Source organism: Chiloscyllium plagiosum, unplaced genomic scaffold (assembly GCF_037043375.1).
Source record: "Chiloscyllium plagiosum isolate Xiang-an unplaced genomic scaffold, Cpla_swu_hap1 HiC_scaffold_39, whole genome shotgun sequence".
NCBI lineage: Eukaryota > Metazoa > Chordata > Chondrichthyes > Orectolobiformes > Hemiscylliidae > Chiloscyllium > Chiloscyllium plagiosum.
In genome coordinates, this window is record NW_028270177.1 from 13,621,231 (window position 1) to 13,643,459 (window position 22,229).

A 22,229-nucleotide genomic window follows, 5' to 3' on the forward strand; every position below is an offset into this window, starting at 1 on the left:
AAATGCAATGGAGATAAATCAGTGAAAAGGGCCTTTGTTTTCAGGAGCGTTAAGACTGACTGTTGCCGAGAGGGTGGCCTGTGCAGCTTTATCAAAGATGTGCAACTCCATTGTGGCTTCTCTCACTGTACAGATGTTTCAGATGAGTCTCAACAGGTATCTTGTTCAGTTAAAAGGTTTTACACAATGACTGCATTTGAGAAAAAAAAAACTCTGTAATATATCATGATGGAAGGAACTTTACTTTCTTTGGTTCAACTGCATGCTCTGTATTTATCACTCAACATAGTGATGCATGTACATCAGCTCTATTGTGACAGTATATGTCATTCTCACATGTTGCCACAATTGCACAGCTCCTCCTTAAGATTGCTGCAATGCATTAACACATACATGAGCTTGTTATCTCTCTCACCTCTTGTCTCCAACCTCTCTCTCACTTGAAATTGTTCCTAAAGATCACTTAAAGACCCAGTCTCAGGTGAGCTGTGTTTAATTTCTCTGCAATCTCACTTATCCCAGCTGAGGTGAATTGTAACAGCTCATCACCTCTGTATTTGTTCTCTGCTTAACCTTTATTATCTCTCTCTCTATCTGATGACATGAAAAACTATGCTTTGGAAATGATCACAGTGAGTTCTTTGAGGATCAAAAACTAATTACCATTAAGTTAAAAACTAGGTAATCTTTTGTCAAAGTGAATAAAGACACCCCAGACACTCTGACTCAAACATTCCGGCGACATTTCCTTAACACTTCTTCATTCTTATCTCAGAGATTTGAATGTGACATTTTGAGTGGCAGCAAACTCTGACTGACAGGGACTGCACACTAGACGTGTCATTTTCGTATTATAGATAGATAACGGCCCATTATTCCTATGAATCTTCCTATACTGTATCTCCCAGTCTCCAAATGCAGTTTTGCATCCTTGCTGTATTGAAATTAGAACTCTTCTCCAGCACAAACTCACACTGTCCCACAGTCATCAAGCTACAAATTCTCTCTGGACAACTGGCAGACTTTTAGATCCTAAGTAGGCATTAACTAATGATTGTTGCTTTGTTCACCTTGTCCTCTCTCCTAATCCTTTTTCTAACTCTGACACTGTCCTGCACTTTGGTTTTTTTTCATGGTATACATAGAATCCAATATCCAGATCATTAACTCACTGATGCCTGGCATTACATTCAATACAATATATATAGCTTTTGTTAAAAGAAAGATCAAAAATATTTTTCCCCCGCACTGATCAGACTTTAACAGTGGTAAGGATTGCAATCAAAATAGGAACAATCATTTAACTAGGAAGTTCTAACCGTGATAGGGGATGCTGGGTGTGCCAGGAACAAAATTTCAAGTGTGACCGGAAGATCTTTTATTGTTTATTTTTCTAATGTTGCTTCTATCATTGAACCTATTCAGAAATACATTGCATATGCCAAAATGACAAGAAATACAATTAAAGATTTGGTATTTTAATAGGTGATTTGTCCTTGAACTCATTTTTGCTAGAACCATCATTGCTAAGAAATGGAAACGAAAATGTAGTGTCAGCAGAAAATATTTGCTGAGCAGATACAGCATGAGTTATATGCCTCTGCAAAATCTGTGAGTTACTTCAAACTTTCATAGAATCATTGAACCCGGCAGTGTGGAAGCAGGTCATTCAGTCCATCAAGTCCACATCAACCCTCTGAGGAACATCACATCCAGGCTGACCCTATCTCTGTAGCCCATCGCTAATCCACCTAATCTGCACATCACTGTACACTATGGGCAATTTAGCATGGCCAGACCACCTAACCTGCACATCTTTGGACTGTGGGAGGAAACCAGAGCACCTGGAGAAAACCCATGCAGACACAGAGAGAGTGCACAAATTCTACAGATAGTTGCCCAAGGGTTGAATTGAACCTGTGTCCCTGGCATCATGAGACAGCTGTGCAAACCACTGTGCCACCAAAGAATTATGTTGCCAGTATGGAAACCATCACAGTCACACTGCACATGTACCCTGTGCCTTTCTAATAGCACACAGTGGGTGAAACCTTCACTCCAGCTGGTGAGACATCATTAACGCTCAAAGGTTGAGACCTGATAGTATCACTCTAGAATCACCAACCATGCAGAATTGTCCTGTAATCTCCTGCAACTGAAGATTACTCACTTGGGACCACTGGCAAGCTCAAACCGAGGAGAAAAAAAAAACACAGGCTCATTAGAAATGAGTTGATATTTTCAACTTTTTAACATGTCGTTTTATCAGTTATGAAAAGTTTGGAGATGGAGAATGCAGGGCATGGCATTTGGAAGCAAGATGTCATGTGGTGAAACCTCCTGGTATACGTTCAATTAGAGTTGGCAAGCATTGGTCAAACAGAACCCCAACTCTCATTAAAATGGCAGCTGCATGTTTAAAATGGCCCCTCCTACCAATCTCCCCAAAAGAGGGTCAAAGGTGAAAATAGTTGATTATTTCAGAGTTTCTTTGGGGAGGAAGAAGAATGCATCTCTGAGCTCCATGAAAGATCCCCATTCCACAAATGTTTGTGATTTTTTTTTGTTTAGGATTAGATTAGATTCCCTACAGTGTGGAAATGGGCCCTTCAGCCCAACCATTCCACACCGAGTAACCCAACCAGATCCATTTTTCTCTGACTAATGCTCCTAGCACTATGGGCAATTTACCTAACCTGCACGTCTTTCGACTGTGGGAGGAAACCGGAGCACCCGGAAGAAACCCACACAGACACGGGGAGAATGTGCAAACTCCACACAGGAATCTAACCCGGGTCCTTGTTGCTGTGAGGCAACAGTGCTAACCACTGAGCCACTGTGCCGCATGTTTCTGAATGTCCCCGCCTCTCATGGTTCTTTCCATGTTCAGTCTGATATTCAGTTGACATTGACTCCAAATTCAGGCCAGGCACTGAAGTGGTCCAAGCCCATGATCACCATTTGGCTCAAGTCAAAGTCAACTCTACTCTGTAAAACCATCATTCAGGCAGTTTGAGCTTAATTTTTGTAGTATAATTTTTTTAAACCCATATCTCATATAATTGTGCTATATAATTCTCCTGGACCATTATTAAAATTAATCTGAGATATCTAAAGTAAAATTCATTCATGGTCCAGCATTTATGACCCATCCCCAAATTTTGTTGAGAAGGTGGTTGTGAGCTATCTTCTATCTATGATCATTTGGCATAGTTACACCCACAATGCTGTTAGGAAATGAGTTCCAGGATGTTGACCTAGTGACGCTGAAGCAACGGTGATATATTTCCAAGTCAGGAAACTTCCAGCTGGTTCTGTTCCCACTGATCTGCTATTCTTGTTTTTCCAGATTATGGTGGTCATTGATATGGAAGGTTCTCTCTAAGTAGCCCTAGTGAATTTCTGAAGTGTATCTTTTAGATGGTACATACCGCCATTAATGTGCATTGGTGGTGGAGGGAGTGAATTATTGTGGATTTAGTGCCAATCAAGCAGGCTGCTTCATCCAGAATGGTGTCAAGGTTCTTGAGTGTTGTTGGAACTGCACTCATTCAGGCAAGTAGAAAAAGTATTCCATCACACTTCTGACTTTTGCCTTGTGAATGGTGGACAGGCTTTGAGAAATCAGGAGGTGAGTTACTTACTGCTGGATTCCTAGTTTCTGACCTGTTTTTGAAGTCATAATATTTAAATGATTGGTCCAATTTAGTTTCCTGAATTCAGTGTTGGCTCAGCAACGATTGTCGATTATAGGTTGCTGTCAAATATGCATGCCCACTGAACAAGCATATTTGCTTTGCAAGACTGTGTCACATAATTTGCCTGGCTCAACTGACCCACATAAAGAGGCATCAGACGGATGACCAATCAAAAAGGAATGTGTTTAAAGAGTGATTTAAAGGACGAGAATAGGCTTCGGAAAAAGACCATAGTTTAAAGCCTAAACAGCTGAAGCACAATGTCCAATGGAACTGCTTTGAAAAATAGGGGCATTCAGAGGTTAAAGTTGGAGGAACAGTAAGGAGGTAACAGCTATTGGCAGGTAAATTTAAGATTCATGTTTTACACAGAGAGTGATCAGTTGGTGGTAAATACGTCTGGTTTAGTAGTGGACGCTAACATTCTGGGAATGGTTAACAAAAGTGAAACATTATGCTGAGTGAACTGTAGATTCTTTTTGAATGATGAGCTAGGATCAGTTGATGGCCTCCTCTAGTGGTATCTTCCTCATGTGAGCCTGTTTTCTGGGCATGGTTTCTTACTCCTGCCTAAATGCAATCCTGCTGACATTGCACTACAATAAAACAAAGCTTTCAAAATCACCCTTTATCTACTTAAACTGAGCACTGCAAGTGAGCAGGTTAGGATGAGCAATGCTGGAACATTATTCATCCTGGACAAGATCCTTGCCAGCCAGGTAAATTTAGCAATTCTATGTATAGTCACCTAGCAACCAGCCATGTAAACACAGCCTACTCCATGGCTCAGAACACACCTTAATCGCAGACTGGTGGAATTTGCACAGATTAGTGTGAGTAATTCATTGAATTTTTAAAGAAACAAGTTTTGTTTCGCGAGAAAGTATGCGACTAACTGAACAATACAAGTTAATTTTTAACCTGTAGTATGTTCTATGGTGCTGCTGTCAACACTGTGCTAGCAAGGAGTTTATAAAGTGTCCTCCGCAGCTCGTGTGCTGCTAAACTTAGATCTGAGTCAAAGGTTTGTGGGGTCGACACCCCATTCTGCAACATGAACACAAATTCTAGGCTAACCTCCCAGTATTAGCACTGAAGGGGTTCTGCTCTGTCAGTGGTGTCTGCTTCAAAGACAAAATATTAAATTGAGGTCTCCGCTGCCCATTAAGTGAGTGCAAAAGAAATCAGGGGAGTTTTCACTGATGTGTTGGCTATGGTTTATGGCTCAACCAACACAGATTAATAAGAGTGAAACACTGGAGCTCTGAAACAAAAACAGAAAAACTCAGATCTGGGGGCATCTGTGCAGAGGAAACAAGGTTAGTATTTTGACTCAAATAGGACTCTTCCTGGAACTCTGAGAAAGAGTCACTTCACACTCGAAACGTAAACTCGGTTCCTCTCTCCACAGATGGTGCCAGATCTGCCGAGTTTCTTTAGCATTTTCTGTCTTTATTTCATATAAAGAGGTTACTTGGCCATTGTGGAACTGCTGTTTGTGGCATTTTGCTGTGTCAAAAGAATAGGTTTTCTACATTGTAATGCTCCCCAAAAGTACTTCATTGGCCAAACAGTAGCTCGGGGTGGCCAAAGATCATGAAACGTGAAAATGATTTTAAAAAAAATTATTATATAAATGAACCCCAGCAGTGTTAGAAACAGGTGAGGAAAGGGTCCAGTATTCCTGTTTCTGATTACTGTTTATCAATGCCAGAAGACAGTGAAGCTTAACTGTGATACTCAGGACCATTGAAGAACTTACTGGCACCCAGTCTGGGACTGCATGAAAAATAGCATCATGCCTCAGCTATTTAGAACGCAGCTGAGATCTGCACAACTGTACCCCAGCAGAGAGTTGCCACCTCCTGGAGAAGTAATTGCAAAACAAATGCTAAGGTTTTGCAGTGTGTATAAATGAGGTGGCTGTACTGGCAGCTATTGATTTCTATTGGGCTTGCTTAATTCTGTATCGCCCGGATTTGCACTATGCAAAACGTACTGTGATGTCCCTATAAATTCTCGTGAGAAAGAAAGTCTGGAAATAAAGATCCCATCTGGCACCTTCATGGGACTTTGAGTCAAAGTTGAAACAATGCCAAATGGGTCTGTTCAGCTAAGAATGAGTTCATGCAAATGAGCTTGAGTAGATGCATAGAATGCTGTTGATTGGCCGACAAGTACTGTAAAACCCACAATAGAGGCCCAGTTTCACACAGTCACCAGGACCCTTCATTGTTCTATCCTGAAGCTGCTGCTGTGATGGGGGGATATCAAACAGTGACAACGAGACTCAAAAGTCTCCAATAAAAATATTAAATGAACACGTTGTTTAACAGTAACACTAAACTCAATGCGGGAATTTATGGCCCCCGTCAGCCCATTATTATCCACCCTTGTATTTTGTTTCCCACTTTCTGAGTGCACAGATCCTGGTCTGACGAAATCCATGATACACTTGGGTCTTTCAGTTCATTAATGCCTAATTGAATTGATTTGGTTGAGTATGAGACTCCCTTGTTTGCATTTTCTGACTGGCAGGCCAGCTGAATGAATTGTTTCCATGTGTGGTATGAGAGTACGGTGCCACCAGTAGGCACACTGGGTACCATGGTTACGATGCAGCAGGCGTGCCAGCATGGTGACATAATTTTCAGTACCGGCGCCTACTGTTGCTGGGAGACTAAGAGCCAGGCTGTGAAATAATTTTTTTCCCCTTAAAAGAGTCTAAAGTATCTTGCTTAGAGTAGGCACAGAATGTCAAGTTGATGCCAAGCAAATTCAACTGATAGACAGACCTGAGACTTAGTCTGTCTCCATCTGCCTAATGTAATAGCACTGTTCATGCTATACTACAATTGAGGTTCCAACGCTCTTCAATCTAAATCTGTTTTACACAGACTGAATACGAATTTGAAACAAAACACATTCTCTATACTACCCCACTCCCTAAGGCTCCCAGGAGTGTGCTGATGACACAGAGGAAGATCCCAGATTTGATCCCTAGAGTGTGCCAACCTCAACTGAGGAGACAGCTGGAGATCTATAATTGGTCTCAATCTCCCTGAACTAGGAAGGAAAATAACCAATGAAGGGTTGTATCCAGCTCCTTTTCACTGCACAGTTACAAAAGCCAGGTGAGGATGCCAAGTGAGGATTTGACAGGACTTGAATCAAACAGCATTGCCAGGCTTACATGTGAAGAATGGCCACTTATCAGACATACATTTGGAATTATTAGGAAGGGTAATATCTTCAGAATAGGCAGTGAGAAATCTGAATGAGGAATATAGGTAACGCAGAACCTAATGACACTGTAGAACTCAGAGGTGACTTTTCATTTCTCAACATATTCCAGAACACAGCGGTTAACCTTTTCGACCACAATGTTTTATTTACATTTACATGATGCTATGACAAGAAAACAGTAATAGAGCTCTCTCTCTACAATACCAGCTTGTTTATTCTATCTTCCCCAAGTATAGGCAAGGAACAAGTATCCAGTTCTGTTTCTGAGGAGCTTCAGTCCATGGGGTTAATCTCTCAGACCTAGACTGAAAATGGCAATCTACTTCAGAATAAAAGTGTTTTTACTTTACATTCTTTTCAGCGGTGACTTTGACAATGGTTAGGTGATGGTCATTCCCTGGCAGCTCAGACAACTGTCATTTTTCACATCACCTCGGAGTCCACATATTAAGAATCTCTGTGATGTGTTACCCCATTGAAAGCCTGACCCTGGTCTTCATCCAATTTTAACTTATACTCCAATCGCGTACTGTCTGTTGATAGTAATCCAGCAGGAACCCTGTCCAATATTTCCCTCATTGAGATAAGTTGCAATGCTTCCTATAAACATGAGGGCATCGCTGACAAGGATAGCTTTTACTAGCCATCTCTAATCATCCTTGAATGAGGAAGCTTTCTACATGATGTCAGTGGACAATTAACAGTCATCCCCTGTCATGTATGGGTCAGGTAAAGATGGCAGATTTGCTTTTCTAAAAGGCAGGAGTGAATCAGGTGGGTTTTCACAATGATTGCTTATTGTTTCATGGTCACCATAACTAAAACTAGCTTTATATTCACTGTATTTACACTTCACCAGTCACCATGATGGAATTTGAATTCATACCAAATTAAATTCATTAGCCTGGTTCTGGAATTACCTGTCTGGTGACATTACCACTTAGCCACTCTCTATCCTTGCTATCCTGGACCTTCACAGTTTGAGTGATATAGTCACATATTAACTTGATCAACGGGTAAACTGCATGTAAGTAGCTGACAAATTGATTTCAGGAGCAGGAGCAGGAGCTGCAGAAAGTTAATTTTTCTCACATTCTTTTCTTTTCACAACAATAATCAAAGCAGCAACTAAAATGAAGAAATTCTCTCCTGGTGGCTCTGTTTACACAGTTCAATAAATATGGGTAAGTTGCACATTAATATATGCTGTTGAGATGGCGTTTTCATTGTGACAATATGTTGGGCAGGCAGAGGATGTCAAAGTAACGCTAGGTGAGAAAATGGAACCCAAGCTACACCCTGAAATATAACCACAGAATCTCAAAAGATCTGCCGATCTACCTGTCTACCTAGTTCAGGATAACAACAGTACAGTTATCTGTCCAACAGTTCTCTGTCCTTTTAATCCATTCTTCTGCCAATTCCTTCTCCTATGCTATTCTCTGCTGAAACAAAAGCAATATCTTCCTGGTAACTGAAGTAAGAAAGGAAAATGCTGGTAAATACTTAACAGGCAGTATCTGTGCAGAGAGAAGTTAACATGCCAGGTTGATGATGTCGTTAGAAGATGTTTGAGATGAAAGTGTCTTGTCCCAGACCAATAATCCCGGTATTGAGGCAATAATCATGCACACTCTACACAAGATTCCCGAAACAAATGCATAATCCTCACTGCTTGCCCTACAACACACTAATTGGAGAATAAGCATCTACAAAGGCATCAACCGCTCTGAGTGCTACCAAGTGGAACATATGGAGGCCGAGTTTAAGCAGTGGAAAAAGCATACGGAATACAGAATGTCCCAGCCACCCACCTCATCAAACACCACTTTCCCCAATCGTGGAAGAGTCTGTGGTCCAGGATTGGACTATTCAGCCACTGCAGGAACCAGCACCCACTGGAGGACAAGTAAATTGTTCTCAACCACAAGGCACTGTTAAAAGAAGAAGTTAGAGATTATAAACCTTTCAAGTACTTACCAAGCCAGGGAATAGGGTACAGTGAAATAAGAAAAGGGAAAGATCTGTAATGGGGAGACAACAGTCAAGAGTGATGGTGCAAAGCAAAGATGTGCCTCTCTACTCATCCTTTGTTTCTTAACTTGTTGTCTTATGATTGCTTGATGTCTTGTATCCAGAATATAACAAAGAAACTCTAATGAATGTCATAATTTAGTAAAAAAGAGAAACAAATCAAAGTGTTGGATTGTTGACAACATTTGCACCCCAACGTTAAATGAAAGTGTTTGAATCCCAGATTTCAGAACTAACCATGAAAATCCACTGAACAAAGACTTTCATAGAGATGTGATTCGGGCAAATTATCCCTCAATTGTCGGCCACCTTCAGATGTCACCAGTATTCTACAGACTTCTCCAAGAAAAAGGAATTCTGTCTGATCAGCAGATCCAAATAATCCAGGTAAAAAAGGAGGAAATAATATATCTTAACATAAAGTGGAAGTAGTGAACCAGTGAAACCAGGCAACAGGTTCTAAAATTGACCGCTATGTCTCCAGACTTTTCGAAGGATAGATAAAATCAATAAGGCTTTCTATCATTGCAGTCACTTGAGCTGATACCAGCAGAGAATGTGATTAGATTTGGTACTGATGTCACTCAAGAGAAGATTTTTTAAAAAATTCATTCACAGGATATGGGTGGCACTGTCAATGCTCAATGACCTTGTGATGCAGTCTCCCTATCTATAAGACCTGGGCTCAAGTCCTGTCTGCCCTTACATGTGTCTCATTACATGCCCAAACAAGTTGATTTTAAAAAAAGAACATTCATTGTCCATCCCCAAATTGCCTTTAAAGGTGCTGAGTTGCCTTCTTGAACCACCACAATCCTTAGGGTATAGGTACTCCCACAATGCTGTTAGGAAAGAGTTCCAGAATTTTGACACAGTGTCAGTGTCGGAATGGTGATTTAGTTTCAGATCAGGTTAATGTGTGACTTGGGGTTGAACTTGCAGGTGGTTGTGTTCCCATGTATCTGCTGCTCTTGTCCTTCTAAATGCTAGATGTTTAGAAGCTGTGGACACTCATTGTCTAGCCTCACAGAAGAAGGCTAACAACAAGGCTGGGTAACTAAATAGCTGTGGAATAAACCCAAAATATATTAAGCAATTTTAAGAATACAGGAGAGAAATTTGAGGAAGAGAATCAGAAAAGTCACTAAAGTAAACAAAAGATTCATTTGGAAGAGGTGTAAATAAACAATGATTATTTTTTGCTGAAATGCAGTCTAAGTTTCTGAATTTCATTGATTTACATTTTAAATTTCATATGGGGTTCCATCTCTTTTTCTTGCAGAAGGAAGGTAGCCAGGAGCTTAAAGTCGCAAAACTGCTTTCACTGTTGGAAGGAGAAGGAAGTTGGGTCTTGGAGCCATTCTCTGAGCTGCTGAATGAGACAGGCTATGTCCAGTTGGCCAAAGTCTTACATGGCACAGCATTAACCAAGTGTCTAGGTAAAGAAAACTAATATAAAGTGCAACTGTTTTTGTAGCAATTGTAATGAAGTCCGCCAGGTGGACCTGACAGAATATGAATTCCCTGAATTGGGCTGTTAATCTGGTCCAATCAGGGAGCCCTGGCTGACAGATAAGAACAGGATCATAATTTGTCCCCTTTTGTTTGTTTGATTTATAGATAACATGACTAACTGAATTTGTGATTTAATGCAATATTTATGTTGAGCTGAATAAGTTGAAATTCCATGCCAATTATAAACGGTGGTATCATTTTTGCCAAAAAGTAATAGTTACCCGAATTGTTTACATTGCTTAACAAATTGAATAATTTTGAGATGACGATTTCCTGATTGAGACAAACCTAGTCATCATGAAAATATGAATTATGAATAAAACCAGTAACATAACTTGACAAAAACAGGATCATCAGACATCCTGTTCACTCTGAGAGCTGGCTCTGAGGGAGCTGGATCTCCATGTGCTAATAAAGGGTGACTTGATGATGGGATACCGGCCTCTGGGGAGTTATTTCAGTGGCGATGAGAGTGGGATTAATAATATAATCATGAGAAAACCACATACTAGCTGAAGCCCAACTGGACTTCAAACAGGCACTATAACTGGCTTTATCATTCGAAAATGTGGCAATTGGAGCATATGAATTGCAGAGTATTCTGATGGAAGTAGATGACCTTGCCAGTTCAAATGAGCGGGGGGGACACCAATTCAGTGAGAACAATTGCATTGCCTCACTCAGGCCATAACTTGAACAGAGGAACCTGGGCTAGACTGAGAACCTATACCAGGGAACCTTTACAGATTAAATGTATAACTTTGGATCTGGCTTCTCCTGAGAAGTATCTGGTTCAGTTATCATTGATTAAAGCAAAAGGTTTGGGCCTAACCTTGATGGAGCAAAGTTGGTTGATAAATATTAACCTGGCCTCTATCCTGGCACCTTTGCATCAATTCTTAAAAGAAAACGGGCAGCCTTGGAAATTGTCAAGTAACCAAGTCAAAGCTTTCAGAGAAATGAAGAAATAGCTATCATCATGTGAAGGTGTTGGCACACTATGATCCCAAGTGAGAGCTGATATTGAGATGTGATGCCTCCCTGTATGGCATCACGATAGCATTAGTTCATAGGTGGCCCAATGGAGTGAAACACCAAATAACCTATGCATCCAGCACTTTGGCTAATGCAGAGCATAAATACACCCAGACAGAGAATGAAAGTTTGATAGTCATATTTGGAGCCAGGAGGTTCCACGAATACCTTTACAGATGTAAATTTGTAATAATAATGAACCACAAACTCCTAATACATCCACTTAAAGAGGACAAAGCGGTGCTGCCCATAGTTTCAGTCTAAATTCAGTGATGGGCTCTAATACTAAGTTCTGTATATAAGTTTGCTCGCTGAGCTGGAAAGTTCATTTTCAGACGTTTCGGCACCATACAAGGTAACATCATCAGTGAACCTCCGATGAAGCACTAGTGTTAGTGACCTGCTTTCTATTTATGTGCTTAGGTTTCCTTGGGTTGGTGATCTCATTTCCTGTGGTGGTCAGTTTCTGTGGTGAAGTTCCTGTTATTTTTCTTAGAGAGTGGTAAATAGGGTCCAAATCGATGTGTTTGTTAATAGAGTTCCGGTTGGAATGTCATGCTTCTAGGAATTCTTGTGCGTGTCTCTGTTTGACTTGTCCGAGGATGGACGTGTTGTCCCAGTCGAAGTGGTGTCTCTCCTCATCTGTATGTAAGAGTGGGTCATGTCTTTTTGTGGCTAGTTGATGTTCATGTATCCTGGTGACTTGTTTTCTGCCTGTTTGCCCAATATGGTGTTTGTTGTCTGTATGGGGTCTTTCAAGTTCATTAGCTGCTGACTTAGTGTGTTGGTGGATTTGTGGGCTACCAAGATCCCAAGAGGGCTGAGAAGTCTGGCAGTCATTTCTGAGATGACAGCGACAAACTAAAAATGAAAAAAACTAGACCTGCAGAAAAAAACTAGACAAACTCACACAAAATAAACAACACAGAAGCATGGATTAAAAACAAAACTTAACAGACACTGAAAAAGCCATCTTAGCAAAAGGATTAAACTATAACTTCTGAGCAGCATGAGAAACAATACTGAAAGACAACAAACTCACAGAAGAAACCCAGCAAACCCTCAGACAGACAGTTGCACCAACATTAAGCAGGAAAAAGGAAGGAAACACGCTCAATACACAAGAAAGTACTAGAAGGACTCAAAAAAGATAAAAATATTGTCATCCTACCTGCAGAAAAAGGACACTTGACAGTCATCTTAAACCAAAGAGACTACATTGAGAAAGTGAACACACTACTTGCAGATACCAACACTTACCAACAAGTGGCGATAGACCCGACCCCACAACTAGAGAACCAAATCACAACTCTACTCAAAAACCTTCAGAAATCTGGAGAATTAAACAAGACAGACTTCCAAAAAATGAAACCAGACGGATCCAATACACCACGCTTCTATGGATTACCCAAAATTCACAAACCAGGAGCCCCCCTCAGACCATTAGTCTTGCTACCTGGAACACCAACATACACATTAGCCAAGGAGCTACACCAAAGACGAAAACACTTAGAAGACTCACGCCACTCCATTCACTCCACCCAAGAATTACTGGACACCAAAGACACCAAGATAGAAGAAGATGAAATAATGGTCTCCTTTGGTGTAACAGTCCTGTTCATATCCATCAACATCAACCTGGCCAAGGAAACACTGACTACACTATTAGAAGAACCAAAGACACATGCACCAAACACCACCAACTTCATTAGCAAGGGCAACATTGTCAAGCTAGTGGACCTATACCTTACCACCCACCTTACCATCAACAAAACCGACAGACAAACAGAACACTGAAGGGATCTCCGATATCAGGATTCTTTGCAGAGGCAGTAATGCAGAGACTCGAACAAACAGCTCTGCCAATCTTCCAACCCAAACTTTGGGTCCACTATGTGGATGACATCTTTGTCATCACCAAATGAAACAAATTAAAGGAAACCTTCAAGACCATCAATAATACCCTTACTGGCATACAATTAGCTCAAGAAGAGGAAAACAACAAACTGCCATTCCTAGAGTCACAGTAGAACAAACAGCCAATGGGGAACTTCAAACCAGCATCTACAGGAAAACACCATATACGGACCAAATACTGAACTACAGAAGCAATCATCCCAACATCCACAAACGAGATTCCATTAGAACATTATTTCAATGAGGCACCACACACTGCAGCACAGAGGAACTCCAAAGAGCAATAGAAAATCACCATTACAGCGTATTAAAAAAAAGGTACCCAATGAACACAGTCCACCGATTTCTCAGCAACAAACCCAAACAAGCAGACAAAACCCTAGCCACTCTCACCTACATCAAAGACATCTTGGAAATGACTGCCAGACTACTCAGGCCTCTTGGCATGATGGTAGCCCACAAACCCACCAGCACACTAAAACAGCAGCTAATGAACTTGAAAGATCCCATACAGACAACAAGCAAAACTAATGTCATCTACAAAATACCTTGCAAGAACTGCAACAGACACGACATTGGACAAACAGGCAGAAAACTAGCCACCAGGATACGTGAACATCAAATTGCTACAAAAAGACATGACCCACTCTCGCTAGGATCCTTACATGCAGATGAGGAAGGACACCACTTCGACTGGACAACGCATCCAACCTCGGGCAAGCCAAACAGAGACACACGAGAGAATTCCTAGAAGCATAACATTCCAATGGGAACTCAAATCACAAATACATATCAACTTGGGCCCTATTTACCACTCACGGAGAACAGGAAATGACATCACCACAGGAACTGACATAATCACAGGAAATGGCACCACCAAGCCAAGGAAACCTAAACACAGATAGCAAGCAGGTCACTAACACTGGGACTTCACTGCAGGCTGAAGGGAAATAGAATGATTGTTCCAAGCAAAGGTCACCACCAGATACTGGCTGAACTCCATGAGGGTCATCCAGGGGTTTCCAAACTGAAGATGTTGGCAAGACATTATGTCTGGTGGCCAGGATAGTAAGCAGACATAGACACGTTAACACCTAACAATCATGTAATGACCCTCAAGGGCCTCTTTCCAACTTGGCTAAAGTTTCACAACTACAAATAACAGGTGCATACCTGACACGTAAACCTGCGCAGGCTGCCTGTCAGCTAGAGGGAGGATCCCTCTGTCTGAACAATCTGGTCATGGACTAGAGGAAGGGATGCTGAGAACCTTCCCCACATTTGCCTCCAAACCTCATGAACCCCCGCTCCACATACCCCCACTTCGTGATAGCCATTTGCTCTTCCTCTTATTTTATCACTGGGTTGCAGCTTTATTCTGGGATGCTACGGGGTGTTGTAGCAGTAATGACCTCTGTGGTACAGCTGAGTGCTGGGTCTGCCAGCTTCTGATTGTCCCTCTCAGTGACAGCTGCCAGCCATCAAAGGGTTGCTGATTGGGTGGTACATCATCTGGTGTCTATTTGAGCATCTGATGGGCCTACCTTCTAAGAATGAGTGTTTGTATCTCAGTGCTTTTGCAGGCAGCACGCTTAACACCAATCCAACAAAGAAGACTCTTAAGCTACCCACCTTCTTAGTGGAAGCCACTGGGTAGGCTACATCTACACCTGGAAAACATTAGAATGATGAGCTGTTAGCACTTTTATACCAGTCACTTCAATTTCCCTGAAAGGTCCCAAAATTAGTATTCATGGAGTTGAAAACCTAGTTTGTTCCATGCAAGCATAACTCCCTCTGGTCAGTTTTGGGCTTTTGTTGAAAATCGCATTTATCCTTTCAACCTTAACTAAACATTCAGGCAGGCTGGCACAGAAATGCCAGTGTTTTAACCACTGAAAAATCTCTTAAAATATAATTCAATGGCATTACCATTGCTGAATACCCCACTATCAACATTCGGGGGGGTTACCATTGACCAGAAAAAGAAACGGCTAACTATTAAGATACTGTGTTCATAAGAGCAGGTTTGAGGCTGGGAAGTCTGCAGCGAGTAAATCACCTCCTCACTCCTAAAGGCCTATCCACCATCCACAAATCATAAGTCAGTGATGGAATATTTCCCACTTGCCATGATCAGTACAGCTCAAACAACTTTCAAGAAGCTTGACATTGATCAGCACGAAGCAGCCCATTTAATTGGTACCCCATCCACTACTTCAACGTTCACTCCGTCCACCACTGAATGTACTAGAAGCAGTGTGTACCATCTATATGATGCTCTGCAGTAACTCAGCAATACTTCTTCAAAAGAACCTCCCAAACCTTTGACTTTTACCACTGAGAACAACAAAGGCAGCAGATGCATCAAAACACCACCACCTGTAAGTTCCTCTCCAAGGCACACAACTCCCTGGTTTGGAACTACAATTGCAGATCTTTCACTGTCAATGGGTGAAAATCCTTCAGGACAACACTCTGGATGTCCTGACACCATATGGATCGCAGCATTTCAAGACAGCTCACCATCATTTTCTCGAACCGAAGATAGAAATTAAATACTGGGGTAGACAGCAGCAGCTATGTCCTGTGAACACATTTTTGTGCATAGATTAGTTATAATTGAAATTAAATTTTTATTGATTCTTCAATATATTAAAAGAAAGTTTTGCATTTATAAAGCATCTTGCATAGTACCAGAGGCTGTACCTCCAATTAAATACTTTGAAGTGAAATTACTGTCGTAGTGCAACAGTCAATTCGCACACAGCAAGGTCTCACAACATCAACGCCACAGTGACAAGATAACTTTTTTCAAACCTTCTGATTAAAAGAGATAAACTGTTTAGTTAAATTCATTGAAGAGAATTTCCCTGTTCCTCAAAATAGTGTCATGAGATATTTGCTCCAGTTTAATGTAGCACTTCTAACAGTGAAACATCCCCTCAGTACTACACTGGAGAATCAGTCTTCACCTTTTCCCTCAAGTACTGAACTGGGATTTGAACCTACAACCATTTGATACAGGAGGGACAGCATCACCAACTGACCCATAATTGGAACATTAAGCAACATTTTGTGCTCAAATCTCCAGAGGGAGAACTGAACTCACAATCCACAAACAAAACAATTATGAACAGAAATAGGGCATTCAGTCCCTTGATCCATTCAACAAGATCATGTCTGACCAGTCTGTGTTTCAAATTCCAATTTCCCATCTAACCCAATACCTGTTGTTTCCTTTGTTTAGGTCCCTCTACACCTTGGAATTCTGCAGTTATCCTCTACTTGAGCAATACACTGATTTTTAAAAAATTCTTCCTGCCAAAAAAATTATACTCTACATTATACTCTATCGGCCATATTTTTGCCTACACACTCAACATATCTCCAGGCTCATAAGGAAGAATGTTCCCATTGACAGGCAAGTCAGATGTTGAAATTTGTTACCAAATTGACAGCAGGCATTGCTAATTGCAATTGGTTAATGTTGATTAAAGGGCAGTAGTTGCACTGCCTCTCCACCTTTAGAAAATGTCAATCAATGGGTTTCAGTTGGATGAACACCTGTAGGAGAGTCACGAGATCCAAAATGTTGGAAATATGTCAAAAAGTGTTGAAAGGATCTTGGAAACTGCTGTCAGCATCCACAACTGCAAGCTGTGACACATCTCCAGTTTGTAACAAGCTAATGAAACAACGTCCAGTTTAACTACAGCAACAGGATTTAACAGATGTGTGGAAGACAACTGAAGATTCTTAGTCTGTTAATTTTAGAAGGAAAGGATTGGTGAGGGAGGCAGAAGGTGAAAATTCGTGAGGCATTGAACTTATAAATACCCAGTATATTGCACATTATTTTGAGACAACTGTGTAGCAAGAATAAAGGATATAAAATGGTATTCAGTATCCAGGGAAATAAGACAAATTCCAGAGCAGCATTGACTTCATTAATATATTTTCCAAACTAATGCACAGATAAGGAATCAGAGACCATTATTATATGGGTAAATATAGTAGCTATTTTACTCACAGCAGGTGCCACTTATAGCATTGAAGTGAATGATCAGTTAATCTATTTTTGATGGCATTTGTTGTGGGCGGCATGTTACACAGAACATTTCCCTGTCTTTTTCTTGCATAATGTAATAGGATTTGTAATACCTACCTGAATTACCACAATAGAATTCTATCATTTTATACAAAAGCTAGTGCCTCCAACATTGCAGCATTCTTTCAGTGCTGCAGTAAAATGTCAACCTAGCTGGCATAAGCTCAAGCCCTGGACTGAGTATTGAACCTACAACTGTTTGGTCCAGGGAATAATAGAACCAAAGGGAGTGGAGCTAACATCTAAACAGCAGGAAACATTCATGTCTGGGTAAACAAAAGATCACCAAGCACATGACTAAACATTTTCTAATGTCAATTTCTCCATCACCCATCCTGTCAATAACTCAAGAGTTGAACTCTCAGTCATTTCAAAAGGCAGAAGTCCATTTTTCTCAAACATTCTTGAAAGTTCTACTCTCATATTTTGTCTATTTCCATAGATATTAATGACTATTATTTTCTATTGAGTTGAGTGAAGAGAAATCTCAAATATAATTCTTGTGTGCATCCACAGCAAAGCAGGAAAATCATGGTAAGAAAAGCCAACTATGGAATCAAATGCAAACACTTGAGCAGGAACTAGAGAGGGGTTACATGGAGGAGTCGCTTACCCTCAAAAGAACACTTGAAGACATGAAGAGAGAATATTTACTGCGGTAACGTAACAGCATATTGTTATAATTAAGCTTTAGTACAGATTTGATGATGTTAATGAACACCATTAAATATACTTTCAGTTAAAATTATTTATAACTATTCAATTTTACAAATTCATAACATGTTTAAAGCAAAATTTAAATAATTCTGTTTAAAAAGATGTTGATCGCCAGCAGCATCCTTTAGAAATTAGGATGGAAAATGCTGGAAGTACTCAATAGTTCAGGCAGTAACTGTTGTTTTCTTCAGTTATCAAGTTCTGGAAATAATCAATCCCTGCAGGATCGGATCCAATATAAATAGGAAAAGACTGTTAGGCCTATCAATCCTATCACAGACATTACTCCAGCTCCTATCATTGGCGGTATCCTGATCTTTAACCAGTCTATCCTATCACTGAAAAATACCCTTGTTGCAAAGCAGAAAGCCAGGTGTGAAGAATAGAACTGAAGCTAATCTTAACACACTTTTATAAACATTTATTTATATAGAGGCACACATTACAACCAGGTAAAAACAATGACTGCAGATGCTGGAAACCAGATTCTGGATTAGTGGTGCTGGAAGAGCACAGCAGTTCAGGCAGCATCCGATGTTTCGGGCAAAAGCCTTTCATCAGGAATAAAGGCAGAGAGCCTGAAGGATGGTGAGATAAGCTAGAGGAGGGTGGGGGTGGGGAGAAAGTAGCATAGAGTACAATACGTGAGTGGGGAGGGGATGAAAGCGATAGGTCAAGGAGGAGGGTGGAGTGGATAGGTGGAAAAGAAGATAGGCAGGTAGGACAAGTCATGGGGACAGTGCTGAGCTGGAAGTTTGGAACTAGGATGAGGTGGAGGAAGGGGAAATGAGGAAACTGTTGAAGTCCACATTGATGCCCTGGTGTTGAAGTGTTCCGAGGTGGAAGATGAGGCGTTCTTCCTCCAGGCATTTGGTGGTGAGAGAGCAGCGGTGAAGGAGGCCCAGGACCTCCATGTCCTCGGCAGAGTGGGAGGGGGAATTGAAATGTTGGGCCACAGGGCGGTGTGGTTGATTGGTGCGGGTGTCCCAGACATATTCCCTGAAGCGCTCTCCAATATAGAGGAGACCGCATCGGGAGCAACGGATACAATAAATGATATTGGTGGATGTGCAGGTAAAACTTTGATGGATGTGGAAGGCTCCTTTAGGGCCTTGGATGGAGGTGAGGGAGGAGGTGTGGGCGCAGGTTTTGCAATTCCTGCAGTGGCAGGGGAAGGTGCCAGGATGGGAGGGTGGGTTGTAGGGGGGTGTGGACCTGACCAGGTAGTCACAGAGAGAACAGTCTTTGTGGAAAGCGGAAAGGTGTGGGGAGGGAAATATATCCCTGGTGGTAGGGTCTTTTTGGAGGTGGCGGAAATGTCGGCGGATGATTCGGTTTATGCGAAGGTTGGTAGGGTGGAAGGTGAGCACCAGGGGCGTTCTGTCCTTGTTACGGTTGGAGGGCTGGGGTCTGAGGGCGGAGGTGCGGGATGTGGACAAGATGCGTTGGAGGGCACCCTTAACCACGTGGGAAGGGAAATTGCGGTCTCTAAAGAAGGAGGCCATCTGGTGTGTTCTGGGTGGAACTGGTCCTCCTGGGAGCAAATACGGCGGATGCAGAGGAATTTGGAATACGGGATGGCATCTAAAGAAGGAGGCCATCTCCATCTTCTAACCTCACCAACCATTATTTCCTACACAAATAAGCACAAGTGAATTCACAGTTAATACCCATCACCTAAATACAATTAAACACAGTTAGTATACAATTAACAATCCCTACCCTCCAATGATATACGCTATCACTGACTCCGTTCCAACCCTTTTAGTATTCTGCAAAAGTTGAACAAATGCCCTTTGTTCTGCAAAAAGTATCTATCAATCAAAACTCCTGAATGTGTCCCTAAGCTTGAATCCTGCATTCTCCATCCTTAGCTAGTTCCCTTCCATGGCCCAACAATTCTGTCACATTCCACATATCATTCAGTCATTTCTAATCACCAACAGCTTATTTTTCACTGATATTACATGATAAAATGCAGATTTGGGCATACAGTTATTTAATCCTGAAATGTATTCTGTAGTGCTCCGTGCTAAAATATATTCAAAAAGCAGAATTCTAACTTGTTAAAGAATTATTTGAATTTAATTTTAGACATTTGGTCAATTCATAAATAAGTTGAGGGAAATTCTGATTTCAGCGTCAACTAAAGAAAGTAAATTCAGTTATGGACAGCAATACAACTTTACTAGTAATGACTTCAATTATTTTGCATTTACTTTTTCTTCCTTTTTTTCATGACTTTTCTGGAAGTGTGAATTATTGCAGAGATTTAGTTCCATGGCTATTCATTAATAGCCAGTCCCAAATCTATGCTCAAATAGCTAATCCATATGTTTGTGCCTGGACTGTAAGCTCAGTTTTTCAAATCAGTGGAGAGTTAAATTGAATGGAGTGCAAAATAGGCAATTGACTTGAACTCACTACAATTCTGCCATGCTGTTATTTGAAAAAATCAACATCAACTCCTATCAGGTCCCCATCCAACAATCAAACATGGACAGTAATATATATCTTAACATTTTGAAATGCTTCAAGCTGGTGACCTGGAACATTTTATGATCAAAATGTCATGCATCGCTGTGAAAAAGGCAACAGTTCTATATTGAGTTGATTAATTATAGTAATTTAACCCAGTCATGGACTCCTCTGCAGCCTCCAAGCAAACCTTGCACAACCTCACAACAACAACCCTGACCTTTACCCACTAAACCCATACCCCACCTCCACCTCACCAAAGGAGATTCTGTGCCCATTCATTCTTGTTGGTCCTGGGTATCAGTCCTGTTACCACAGGATTTTAACAGTAGGAAATTATCATTTGCACCTTTCTTTTGGAGGTACCAAATTAATAAACTTGACCCCTCATTCCATGAGCTTGCACATGAGCAAGACGTCCGATGCCTTTGAGACTGTGCCCTGCCATGTAACAGCACTTGTAAAAATGGGAGAAATATTGCTCTTTGTGTGTGTGTATACACACGTGTGCATATATGGGTATGTGTGTTTGCAGAGGGATGGGGGAGGTCAGAAATAAATGTTATTTAACAAAATTAACTTATATTTGATGACCTTTAGGTTGCAGGATTTGGAAAATGAATTTGTCTTCACTGAAAGGGAGCGGGATGTGGCCAGAAGGGAACGAAATATGGCCTTGCAGGAGAGAGAATTACTATTGAGAAAAAACAAGGAGCTGCTGAAAACTTTAAAACGGGTGCGCCAATCCCTGGAACATCAGGAAAACAAATGGCATGGAGCAGACCAGTCCAGTCAGGCACTGGCCTATATAGCACCCATGAGAAACAAGTGGAATTAATTTCCAATGGTCCCAGCAAAACATAATATTCAGTTTGTTTTTCCTTAGGTTCATACATTATTCATGTTCTTGCATGAAATCCTATTTGAAAGCAGAAACTCACTCTCCTTTGGTATGTATCTAATCTGCATATATATTTTGTACCTTGCTGAAATTTTTTGAGCATATTTCCTGATGCTCCTCTAAAGTACAATAAAAATCTCAGTTTGCTAATGTTTTGAAATGATGAGACTTGAATTGTATATTAATATATAGTATGCACTGACTGATCGGCTGTGCTGCAGTTCCTGATGAGTAGAAATGGATATTATCTACTTGGACTTCCAGAAGGCCTTTGATAAGGTGCTGCACAATAGGTAACTGAGTTAGATAAAAGTTCATGGCGTTAGAGGCAAGGTACTCGTGTGGATAGAAGCTTGGCTGTCTGGCAGAAAGCAGAGAGTGGGGATAAACAGATCCTTCTCAGGATGGCAGCCGATGACTAGTGTTGTTCTGCAAGGGTCAGTGTTGGGACAATTTTTCACTTTATACATTAATGATCTCGATGAGGAAATGTAGAGTATTTTGGCTAAGTTTGCAGATGCTACAAAGATAATTGAAGGCACAGGCAGTATTGAGGAGACGGGAGCCTGCAGAAGGA

The 22,229-nt window shown here is 41.0% G+C and overlaps 1 protein-coding gene across 3 annotated transcripts; it reads left to right on the forward strand.

Moving 5' to 3' along the window:
- Positions 1-3,405: 3,405 nt before the first annotated feature.
- On the forward strand, positions 3,406-21,806 carry LOC122540819 (uncharacterized). Of its 3 annotated transcripts, none has more exons than XM_087981259.1 (7): positions 3,406-3,555; positions 8,070-8,128; positions 9,202-9,365; positions 10,261-10,417; positions 18,073-18,214; positions 21,352-21,487; positions 21,638-21,806. In XM_087981259.1, the coding sequence occupies exons 2-7, from the start codon at positions 8,125-8,127 to the stop codon at positions 21,749-21,751; spliced, it is 717 nt and encodes a 238-aa protein (XP_087837385.1). In that variant the 5' UTR covers positions 3,406-3,555; positions 8,070-8,124; the 3' UTR covers positions 21,752-21,806. The 3 variants fall into 3 exon arrangements, with proteins under 3 accessions (XP_087837385.1, XP_087837387.1, XP_087837386.1); XM_087981260.1 differs by lacking the exon at positions 3,406-3,555 and adding an exon at positions 4,460-4,531; XM_087981261.1 differs by having other exon boundaries at positions 21,352-21,806.
- Positions 21,807-22,229: the final 423 nt, after the last annotated feature.

Coding starts and splice junctions, on each gene's coding strand:
- LOC122540819 (XM_087981259.1), top strand. Junction 10,418..18,072: donor AGCATTAACCAAGTGTCTAG/GTAAAGAAAACT, acceptor GTGCATCCACAG/CAAAGCAGGAAAATCATGGT. Junction 21,488..21,637: donor TGCTGAAAACTTTAAAACGG/GTGCGCCAATCC, acceptor GTTTTTCCTTAG/GTTCATACATTATTCATGTT.